At 36.4% G+C, this 12,394-nt stretch overlaps 1 protein-coding gene across 1 annotated transcript; it reads right to left on the bottom strand.

Annotated features, from left to right (window-relative positions):
* Positions 1-3,078: 3,078 nt before the first annotated feature.
* LOC125196242 (putative ATP-dependent DNA helicase CHR12) lies at positions 3,079-12,152 on the bottom strand. Its single transcript, XM_048094677.2, has 12 exons — positions 11,802-12,152; positions 10,445-10,601; positions 10,002-10,066; positions 9,427-9,615; positions 9,095-9,244; positions 8,271-8,666; positions 7,357-7,616; positions 7,059-7,277; positions 6,359-6,566; positions 6,113-6,266; positions 4,047-4,649; positions 3,079-3,885 (listed from the first exon to the last, which is right to left on the bottom strand). Exons 1-12 carry the CDS (start codon positions 11,991-11,993, stop codon positions 3,260-3,262), a joined length of 3,219 nt encoding a protein of 1,072 aa, XP_047950634.1. The 5' UTR covers positions 11,994-12,152; the 3' UTR covers positions 3,079-3,259.
* Between the last annotated feature and the right edge of the window lie 242 nt (positions 12,153-12,394).

The raw sequence follows: 12,394 nt of genomic DNA, 5'->3' as shown, positions 1-12,394 counted from the left end.
ACTAATATGAAAATGACTCAACTATGAAGAAACTTCCCAAAACGGACAAATGACTCAACTATGGTGAAACGGAGGGAGTAACTAAAACAAACAAAAATATTGACATCTGAATAATCAAAGTAAAAGGACTGTAGGTAGGGACGTCAATCGGGCCGGCCCGTCGGGTTTCGGGTCAACCCTACTCGGGTTGTGGGTCAATCGGGTGCGGCTAATCGGGTTGTGATTTCTTTCGGATTATAAAAGTTCAACCCTAACCCTAAAAGCTCGGTTTTGGGCTAGCCCAACGGGATAATCGGGTTGCTACCGATAATATTAACATGCGATCAATCCAACAAATAATGATTAAAATTACTAATATTCATACAATATAAAATATTTAATTATGATATATTTGAGTTATATGCTTAAAATCAATCATAAACATGATCAAATACAAATATTTAAGATATTTCGTGGAATTTTAATGTACTATGTTTTAGAAATTTAAATATTTTTTTAGTGAATTTGAAGTTTTTAATTAATTAATTAATTATTATATTAATAAAAATTCAATAGATAATTTGTATATTTTAATATAAAACTGAAAGTTATTTTTTAATTAAAATTAATCAATAAAGGTCGAATTAGGAGTAAAAAAATAGAATAAGAGAAATTTTATCGGGTTTTAGGGCCTGGCCCTAACGGATTGCGAGTTAATCTGGTGCGGGTTAATCAGGTTTTGATTTTATCGGGCTAGAAATTTCCAGCCATAACCCTATAAATTTGGTGGGCTATTCGGGTCAACCCATGATTTACGGGCTACATTGATATTTAGGTTTTCTTTGTTTAAATGGTCAATTTTATCATATCATTGGGGCATTTACTCCAAAATGTCTCATTATTTAGATAAATATTATTAGTACTATATGTTAGTTTTATTTTGAAAATAAAATGTCTCCTAAAGCATGTTTAAATATCGGGGGGTTAGCTGGATTTACACGTCAATTATTTATTTGGCGATGACTTATATATGAGGTATAATTATCGCTTATTCATTTTTTTTAAACAGTATTTTCATAATTATCATGTGAGTAGATAGGAGGCAAACAAGATTATTAATCTTAAATATTCTCATCATATATTCAAAATTGCGATTAGCATAATGGAGCTGCACAACTAATTTCGCTTATGCAATTAATAATTTTGGGGGCTTCTGCTTTATAACTTTGACGTTTACTTGTACTACTATTCTACTTTCATCCAACACCTATCTAATCTTCTGTTAGAATTCAATACTACATCGAAGATTGAAGACATAATTTTTTTCTTAACCGAGACGATAAAATTCTACTACTATATGTCTAGTCAGTTCCACCAGCTTGACGAGAGAGATTTAGTGCTGATTTGACCTAATTAAATGTTTGACGATGTAGGGCTATTCAGTTGGTAAGACGCTTCCTCTTTAACTAATAGATTAGGAGACTAAATCATCATGAACTAGATGAAAAACTATTATAGATCTTTTTTTCCTAAGAAAAGACCTCAAATATGAAGCATTCACTAATATTTCCTCAAATAAACTTTTTTTATAAATATCTTGGAAAATTTGGTTCTTCAAATAATTTTTTTCACTTAAACACATGAAATGATCTTATTTTATAATTAATAACTAATTTAATACGCCATCCATCTCATTCAACAAGATCACCATTCCTTCTTAATTTGTCTCATTTAAGATGTCCATTTTCTATATTTAGAAATAAATTTCTATGTTATCTCCTCATTAAAATATTCAATTGTCTTTTTCATTTTACTTTACACATCGAACTACTCCACCTAAATTATCGTATCATTAATTTACAGTTTTAGCCATTGCGAATGGGACGAAGGGAGTAGTATAGATGTTAGTAGGAGCAGCTGCAAAATTTTTTATCGGTTGGGGCTCCACTTTATTTGTATGTGTGAAAAATTAAGTTCTTATTCCGTGCATGAAAAATAATTTTAGTAATGACGCCAAGAGTTTAATGCAAAAATTATAAAGTGATAGAATGAAAAAGTAGTTAGACGTATCGTGAATAGAAAATTAGAACCCTCATTAGAGGGATAAACTTAAAAAATAGATATAGGTTAATATTAGTGGATACACAAAAATAGAATAAACAAGAATTTTTTTTAAGTGGAGAAAGTATATTATAAAAAAATTATAATCGTAAGAATGTCATTGTTATAATGTGAACTGATGACAAATATAATATTGAAATTCAAATTAAATAAAATCAAAATGTCTCCCTAAATTAAGTGTATTTTAATGGTTGATGAATATCCTCACCTTAGATCTCAAAACTTCAACTACAATATAATACCCCAGTGCCCTCAAGTTTTTCATTCCAAACTCTGCGAATAAATTCCTATTTAACTGCTCTATTTACTATATTAATCATCTCACGTGATGATCATGTTATTGACATAAATTGTCAGACAAGTAATTTTAAACCCCCCTCCCCCCTTTTTCTAGAAAAAGTGTATAATTGGTATTACTCTGCTGATAGACTCATTTCTTCGTTGCCTCGGTGAATCTTCCAAACTAGACTCTTGTAGATTGTTTTAACTGAGATAGAGTTTTCTTCAACATATAGACGTCTCATCTTTGAAGTCACTTACGAAACTAGGAGGGACTTCTACGTAAATTTCCTTCTTCAGTTCACCGTGCATGAATACATTGATATGTCAAATTGATGCAAGGTCGGTCTTTATTTGTTGCAATTGAGAGTAGTACTCAAACAATATTCATCTTCTCTACTGGTGATAATGTCTCATAATAATCAACTCTCTCTAGGTTTATGATTTTGATCCAAAAATATTATGCTTTGAACCTTCATATCCCAAAAAAATGAAATCGGTCCATTTTTGGTCTTTTTATTTAGAAAAATACTTATTAATTTTCTTTCACTATTTCCCCTATGTCCCTTATTCTTATGATCTTATCCCCACACTCATTCTGAAAGTAAATTTTAAGATTGACAACTTGACACACAAACTAAGAAATTTGTAGGTCAAAACAATATCGATGTTCATAACTAACTGTTTTGGAACAAAGGATCAGAGTAAGGCAAACGCAACTAAGAGTACGAGGTTCAATTTGCAGAGGTGCAGAAGAAAAAGTAGATTTACAGCTTTAAAAACTTTATCAAAAATGTTAATGGGGCGACGGCGATTGCAATTTTTTCCAAAGTAACTAATCCACTTCCTAAAAATTCTAGTACTTCTTTAAAGAAACAACCTAAACCAAGCTCGATCTCTTCCTTTTATGTGCCTTCCATGTCAAGCCATTCATCCCAGTTTCCGAAGCTTCTAATCCACTTCTAGAACTTTCAGCGTTCGACTTCTGAGAGGTCCAGCCAGAGGTGTCTTCACTCTTGGCCTCACTCGCCATGGACGTTGTCGTCTCACTCTTGAGCTCCACAGTCTCCTCCACAGCAACGTTATCTATAGGCAATCCAACAGAAGGGGGAGGATTCTCTCTTCTCCTTTTAGCAGCATATTTAGACCCTTCGTTCCCGTTCTCCAAAACCTTCATCCACTGTGAATCACTTATAGCATCCTCCCGAATCACCTCCTTCCTGTGCCTCTTTCCTGTTACAGGCAAGTCTTGGTCCAGAGATCCTTTACCCTTGCCGTTTATTTCTGGCTCCGCATATACCCAATCTGGCACCTCGTGTTCTTCTATGAGACGGGACCTGTAGTTTTCACGCTGCCTTCTCTCCTCATCCATCTTCTCGAATAACCAAAACTCCTCCTCTGTCCGGGCTGCCAGGCGATTGATCTCTCTTTCACTTGGCACGTCTTCTCCAAGCGCGCTTGTGCCTTTACGCATGATTTCCTCCAACATCTCCCTCCTGTCTTGAGCTGTGAATCAAAATGAATAATCATCTTCAATCAACCATAAAAGCATACAATATTCAAGTCTGAAAAAATCGATACATTTTGTGGTTTGGTAGGTCCTACTCTAAATGCCCATTTGATTGCAGTTGAAACATAAGCAAGCATTTTTATTGACATTGACAAACCTGTGGAAGTTGTATTAAACAATCCTGCTTGAATGACCTTGGCATCGATACCCATCTTCTGCTTAGCTCTTTCTAAGATAACTTCTTCGACAGATCCAACACTGACAAGTACAAAAACTCTGACCTCCTTCTTCTGGCCAATGCGATGGGCACGATCTTCTGCCTGCTGGTCCATCTGAGGGTTCCAGTCGCTGTCGAAGATGATAACTGTATCTGCAGTCTGTAAATTCAGACCAAGTCCTCCAGCACGAGTGCTTAGGAGAAAAATGAAGTAAGGTGAGTCGGGCGCATTGAACTTTTTTAGTAGTTCACCCCTGTCACTAGTGTTGGTAGTGCCGTCAAGTCTAAGGAACTGATAACCTTTCAGCGTCAGATAATCTCCGAGTATGGTCATGAGCTTAGTCATTTGAGAGAAAAGAAGGATTCTGTGTCCGGCTCTATGAAGTTTGGGGAGTAGGCGATCAAGAAGCTCGAATTTTCCTGATGACCTGACAATATTCTCACTCTGCTGCATATAGTAATCCGTAACAAACAGGTATGGGTGGTTACAACATTTCCGGAGCTGCATTGTCAGATTCTGAAGACTTTTCGAGCGACCACTACCTGCAAAATCATATCATGAGTAACATTTGTTGTCAGTGATGTTAGTTATGTGGGAAAAGACAAGATAGAAAGCATGAAGACAAATCTTGATACGATCCTCGTCAGATTTGGACTTGACTCAAATCTGGCTGACACTAATCAGAAAACCAATAAATTGCAACACTGAATATGATAGCATACTGGAAAGATGAAAACTTGGTGCATTTTTTCACCAGCTTGATTCTTATGACATAGAATCAACAACTGTCAAGATGAGAGCTAAAATGGTTGCAGAAGGTATGCTAAAATGGAAGCAATATAGTAATTGATGAGAATATTGATGCTAAAATCCAACTGTAAATAAGTTAAAACGAACAACTCACATAAGAAGTAGGAGCCTAAGCACACCACTTAAAGAGTTACAGAAATATAGTAATATGTACAGATAATTAGATATATTTGCTAAAAGGGGTAACTGCTTTTAAAGTCACCAACTTTCCATGAATTCCGGTTTTTCCCACATACTTTAAAAAATTCGTGTAATGTCACGAACTTTATTGTCGGTTGCCATTTTCCCATGTCAGGTTTTCCGGTCTGATTCAAACTGTTCGTTTCCTATTAAGACAATGTCCAAATTCTTTTATCTTACTATCATTATCTTCGTCTTTGAAATAGCTTCGCGTGGGTACCTTGTACGCCTCAATCGGAACTCGGATGAAGAAGTTATGGCCATTTGATGAAGGCAGCGACCTTTGTGCGACCTTGTACCATCATAATGGCCATAACTTCTTCATCCGAGTTCCGATTGAGGCGTACAAGGTACCCACGCGAAGCTATTTCAAAGACGAAGATAATGATAGTAAGATAAAAGAATTTGGACATTGTCTTAATAGGAAACGAACAGTTTGAATCAGACCGGAAAACCTGACATGGGAAAATAGCAACCGACAATAAAGTTCGTGACATTACACGAACTTTAAAAAGTTCGTGGGAAAAACCGGAATTCATAGAAAGTTGGTGACTTTAAAAGCAGTTACCCCTTGCTAAAAATAGAGACACTTAAAAAAAATGTCTTAAGCTGCATACAAATGTTTATTCAATATTTCAAAGTGAACTTACCTCATAATACTCCTAATATACCTATTAATGTTGTTTTAGGGAGGGAAATTATTATACTCCCTCCGTTTCCTAAAAAGTGGAACTTTTGGAATGGCACAGATTTTAATGCAAAATTTGTAAAGTAAGAGGGAGATGGAAAGAAAAAGTGTGTCGGGGAAAATGGATCCCACCTCATAGAGAGAGAACTTTCTGAGTGTTTCTAATTTTAGGAAACGGCACTAAAAGGAAAAAGTTTCTATTTTTATGAAACGGGGGAGTAACTAACAATGACTTAAGAACATGAAAAAGCTGGGACTAGCAGTTAGATGTGCCTCAATCCTTGGACGAGTGCAGCCACATCTAAGGGATCATGTAAAAACCCTTACCATGAGAAAGACCAACCCGTCCTTGCTCGGTCACTTGCTTGTAATATGCTTTCTGCCATGCGGACAAGTCGCACTTTAGTATGACCTGAGTTTTACTAGGTAGATACTTTTCGACCTCGTCCTTCCTCCTCCTCAAAATAAATGGCCTAATGACCTGCAGAAATGCAAATGGGAGAAAAGAAGATTAACAAAAAAGATGGTGAGTTACAAGCATATAAGAGAGGCACATAAAGAATCAAGTCATACATGGTGCAAACGACGAATGACTAGCAGCTGTTCTTCATCTGTTAAGCTGACATCACATTTGTCGGCAAAGGGAGCATTAAACCACTCCTCAAAGTTTTCGACTGAATTGAAGATATTAGGAAGGAGAAAGTTAAGTAGGGACCACAGTTCCTGCAAACTATTCTGGATAGGAGTTCCAGTCAAAAGAAGTCTCCGCCGAATTCGGTAACTGCCAAATTCAATTACAAAGTATAGAATATCATTATGTGTCGAACAATTTTATCTGAAAGCATTATCGACAAACTCCACTATACAATTAAACAACATTTTGCTGATACTCGTGATAAGATGGCATTTTATAATATAATACTCTCTTCGTACCACCCTAAGTGGAACATTTCCTTTTCGGCATGAGATTTTTTGTAGCGTTGTTTTGTGAGTTAAGTGGATAGAGGATAAAGTAAGAGTAAGAAAAAGTAGAGAGAGTGATGTTTCTGTTTTAAGAAATGTCCTATTCCGGGTTGGACATCCTAAGAAGGAAAATGTGTCACTTAGGATGGGACGGAAGCAGTAATAATTTGCAAGAAGTTTCGTGCGCCCAACTATACAGCAGAAACAGGTCATAAAAGTGATTCCAAGAAAAGCATGAGGTAGATAACAAATAAGATGGACATTTGTGAAAGTTATTATACACATGATTGTAAGTAGTTAAAGACCATACCCGGAAACAAGAGTCCGTGCAAGCACACTATCATAATTTTTAAGTCGATGTCCTTCGTCCACAACTAGGTAGTGCCAGTGGATTTTCTTCAAAAATGCTTTATCTCTAATGATAAGATCGTAATGGGTAATCAAAACACTAAACTTCCCCTCTCCAGAATACTTTTCTCTCAAGGCCTTTCTTTCATCCATGCGTCCATCATAAAGAACTGCAGAAATACTGATATACAGAGAATGTCCATCAGAACTACAGCTTCCGATTCACAGACTACTTGTTAAATAGAAAATTCAACCTGTACCTAGGAGCCCAAGTAGTAAATTCATTAACCCAATTTGGCAGAACAGCTTTTGGGGCAACAATCAAGTGCGGCCCATTCACACCCTTGTTTTCCATGAGATGAGCAATCAGAGAGATGGTCTGAATTGTTTTTCCCAACCCCATTTCATCAGCTAAAATTCCATTTAGATTGTTATTGAACAGCGACACCATCCATTGAAGCCCCTCTATTTGGTATGTTCTTAACTCTCCACCTTGAAGCATGGATGGTTGCTCTGTCACCTACCAGAGTTCTAGGCAGGTTAGATCAACATAAACTTTATGAGGAGATATGAACTTGTAAAATTCAACATCAAAGGGTTACATTCCATAATACCACACCTACAAATCTTTATATCCTAAACATAAGATGTGTTGGCAATGAGTACAAATGAAGAGAAGGTGAATAATTTATATCAATAACCTAATACATCTGATATTCACGGAATTAAAAACATGATTGAAGAGAACTTGCAAAAACCCATTTCCTTACCATAACCCTTTTACAGAACAATTTGCATAATAGATTTGGACTGATATTGTTGCACAGGTTTCCTACATAAGTACAAGATATGTGCAGAGAAATAATTAAAAAGTAAAAAAAAACAGCAAAGTACTAGCCTTCTTTCGTTTTCTGTTTAGTCTATTGATGTCCTTTAATCCTTTTACCTTACATCCTTATTATACAAAATATTAGGCATTTGTACCTCATCTGTTGAGAAGATATATGAGAATCCTATGAGTGTAAGAGAACATTAGGTTTCAGCTGCTACATCCCAGTGAAACTGGTAATCACACACATGCTGGAGGGAACATGCAAAAGGCATTCCGGGATGGATTTGATGCGAAAGTATTGCAGTTACCAGTTAAAAATATTATCAGGAAACAAAAGATCACCTTTTCCTGAATAGAGTGTACAGCAGAATTATACTTCCGCTGCCCTTCTAATAAATCACCAGTCTTTGCTTTATCATCAGACTCATCATCAATCTCTTCATCATCCTCAGGAATTGATTGTGCTGGTGTATCAGTCCTTGAAGCAGATAACTCAGGCAAGTCAGCATCTGAACCTTCCAGGGGTTCAATGCTATCATGGGCAGCATCTTTTTCACGTTGAACAGCAGCACCCAGGCGAACTAAGAGATCATTAGTTTTTCCAAGGAGCATCGTCAATCTCTCATTCTTGCTCTCCTCAACCATTTTCATGTAAGCTTCTTGATCATCAGCTTTCAAAGCTTGGAACCTCAATTTTTCAGCTCGTGTAGCTCGTTGCCTCAGTCTTCCATGCCAAGCCTGAAAGTTGTAGAGAACTTCCATTGTCAGTGAGGTAGTATTGAAATGGAAATGTAAAGCAAGATATCATAGATTACATCCTTAACAATGTAGCATGACATAAATATAATGCAACTTTTCTTAACTAAATGAGATATATTGAAGTTTCCAAATACAAAATAATCAGAACAAGTTCAACTAATGTAAAGATATCAATTTGAAGTGTATGAGAGTTCCCAGAAATCAAAATGTATAAGTTAGACTTTCTGTTCAAAACTAAAAAGCAATATTTAGTCGTCAAAACAGGAAAAATAACCAAATAAAGTTTTAGCTGTAAAAGTTCACTTAATTTTGAAATGTCAAAGCTTCCATACAAACTTAATTGTTCCCATGCCATACTGTTGCTTAAGAATATGCATAAACAATAAGTTTTGAAAACAGCATCATGCCTGAATACCGTCATTTCTCTGTTTACGCCGTTTCTGAGCAGCCTGTACTTGCAATTGTAGTTCTCGTGCAGCATCGAGTAAATCAGCAAAGAATTTCCTTTGCCTAGACTCTATCCGATTCTTCTCTTCCTCCTCAAATTTTGAAAACCTCTGCAGCAAAACAACCAATAAATATGCGTAATCCAACCAAAATTTCTTTCCTATATTCAATAAATATATGAGCTTTTTAGGCATGAAGCTTTAAGTATTTTTAATTTTGGTGTGTTCATAGGAATTTATCTACTTTGAACCCATACTCAGAACTGTGAAAAGTCAAAAGGGACAACCCTCACCTCAGCCTCTCGTTTCTTCTTCAATGGGTCATCGGTTGCCATAGAAAAAGCATCTCCTAAGCCGAATTGAGGCCGACGTAATCTCATCATTCCCCAATCAAAAAGCTGCTTGTCAGGATTTGCACAATGCAGTCGAAGCCAATATTCAGAATTGACTTCAGAGCGGACTTTGCTCTGGAGCTCAGCTAACTGATAGCAGGAAGAAATTATCACCAAACAATGATAGACCATAATGTGGAGGGTGTGTTTTGATATACTTGGGTATGGCAATAAAGTTAGATATATCTAACCCCAGCCCCTACATTTAGTTCAATCCATAAACAAAATTCAACAGAATTACAACCACAGAGATGTTTAAAGTTGGTTTTGAGAACTAAGCATAGTCAGTTGTTTTGTTACTCCCTACCAGCGGATGATCCAAGCAGGATAGAGTTTATTGCTAGCATCAGAAGATACTTTTGGAGAGGACAATGAGCTCTACTTTAATCCATAGTTGTGAGGGCAATAATTAATCCCACCTTAAAATTTGTAAAACATCATAACTTTTGTCAACTCATCAAAAAAGTGAACTGCACCTTTAGTCCATAGAGTTCAAGCAAGCATCTGGACTGCAGGTCCTCGCCTCTACTTGTAGGCAATTCTGTTTTTCATAGAAGGAGAAATAAACATATTTCATGAGCACATATTGATATGTAAAGAAAAAAGATGCATGAAGAATATGCCTTTGTAGCTCTGTGGATATGCATGCGAACCAACCAAATAGTGAATAAGAGAAGGGCAGAAAGCAAGGAAGAAAAAGATATGAAGGAGCAGCTAAGATAGCCAAACTATGATTCGCACAGCTATGGCTGTGTTTTTAAATCAGTGATCAGTGTAAAACAGGGAATCATCAACCTGCCGAGAATAAGAAAATAGAAGATAAATACTACTACTACTAAACAAGAAATCACGCGACTATAAACAGCTCGGAAAAGCAATTGACGTGTCAATGGAATATTTTTTTCTTTAAGGTAACTACCTTCAAGTTCAGTTAACCGATGCTTTATTTGGCTCTGAAACCTGGTCTCCTTTAAGTCTGATAATTTGGAACTAGGTAAACATGCTGATCTCTGCTTCAACACCGCATCCTCAAAGTCCAACATTAGCTCATTGTAAGTTGAAACACCCAATTTTTCCTGCAACATTATTACAAGATTGACCGCAGACCTTATCAGAAATTAAACTATAAATTTAAAAAGTAAGCTTGAGAAGGATATCACAGGAGCTAAACAAAAGTAGAAACTAATCACAATAAATTTATACCCCATTGATATTGAAACCCATCAATTGACATTAGTCTACCCAAAGAGAAGGTTGATGTAGAGATAACTTTCGCTAATCCCAAACTTTATGGGCCTAATGTGACTTGTAATAGAGGTTTTCTTAAGTTAAGCATGGCCTTACACTACTAACATCAGAAGTAGATATTCAGCATTGTGTATGTATGTACATGCAATAACCAGAAAGGAAATGAGAACAAAAGGAGGAATGTGTTGCTGTATCAGCTTGATACAGGTAACAGGAGTGACTAGATGGAGGTCACAGCCAGCCTATGGAAGTTAAAAGCAACAAGCTTTTACCAATAAATGCAAGCTGCTAGGGCAAGGAGGCAATGTTAACAAAAACACAGTAATGTATAAGCCCTCCCAGAAAGAGTAAATAGAATTATCAGTCATGACAGATAAACTATAATGCAAGAACCCTACTTAAAAAGATGTCAAGAACACTGTTGTCTTTAAGAACAAACAAGGTATATGTCTGTGACAAAGACGTACAACTTTACACTACATATATATTCTTAGAAATCGTAAATTAAGATAGATCGAGCAGAAAACCAAGTTGAAAATGCATCAGTTTTCAGGCAAACTGAATCTATTTATTTAAATAAATAATGTAAATCCCTCATTTCACTGAAATTAAACCCCATTGCTAAGGAAAGATAACCAATATTTAGAGGTAATAACAAGTAATCTGAGAATAAAAAACCCTCTGTTAAACTAGTTTTGCAGTATCAGATTATACAATTGTTATCCCTAATCATCAAATTAATCAAAGTGTAATTGGGGAGGGGGATGGTCCGTAAAGCTACACTCTTGAAACAATTAGGATAAAACAAGAAGTTCCAAATTCTTGCACAATAGAATGCCATAATCAATGAAAAAAGAGAAAAGGAAAGAGCAGCCGATATCAATGAGAAACTGTGAATTGTCTGTTATAGCTACTAAACATTTCAGTAAATCAAACAAGAAATATACCCAACAGCTGAATTATAAGTACCAACCCAAAATGAACTCAATTAACGCAGAAAAAAAGGGAGCGGAAAGAAAGTCGGAAACCTTTGGCAGCGGATCGTTGGTGGCATCAGCAGGATGAGTGGGGAATTGAGGAGCAGCGGCGTGGGGTTGGTAGATGGAGGAAACGGCGTCGTAGAGGTGCTGGGGTAGGGGCAGATTGCGGGAGAGGAAATTGAGGGCGCAGATAAGCGTCTTGGCGCTGGAAAGAGGCGGGTGCGGGTCGATGTCGGCCATGGCGGGAATGGGAAGCAGAATACAGCCTTCGTTTAAAATTTTAACGGCTTCTTTTTGCGGATCTATACACTACAACAATCGATCAATTCGGATTTCTTTTTCTTTTTCTTTTTCTTTTTCTTTTTCTTTTTCTTTTTCAAGAATCTGACTTCGATGCATTCCGCTCTACTGAATGGGTATTTTTATTTTGGAGATTGAATTACCAGAATGCCCTCGCTGCATTCTTTAGGTTGAATTCCGAATCCGGACCCTCAAGCCCTATAATGGGCCTCTGAAATGTTGATCCCACCATACTCAATTGCTCTTGCGTTAGGATTACACCCATCTACTATATATAAGCCCAATAAAACCATAGGTCTAACTGCCTAAACACTACTATTAATTTAATTTTAGGATGTCAA

Source organism: Salvia hispanica, chromosome 4, assembly GCF_029641045.1.
Source record: "Salvia hispanica isolate PSC_SH4W2 chromosome 4, Shi_PSC_v1, whole genome shotgun sequence".
Classification (NCBI taxonomy): Eukaryota; Viridiplantae; Streptophyta; class Magnoliopsida; order Lamiales; family Lamiaceae; genus Salvia; species Salvia hispanica.
This window is presented reverse-complemented; position numbering and strand designations above follow the sequence as displayed.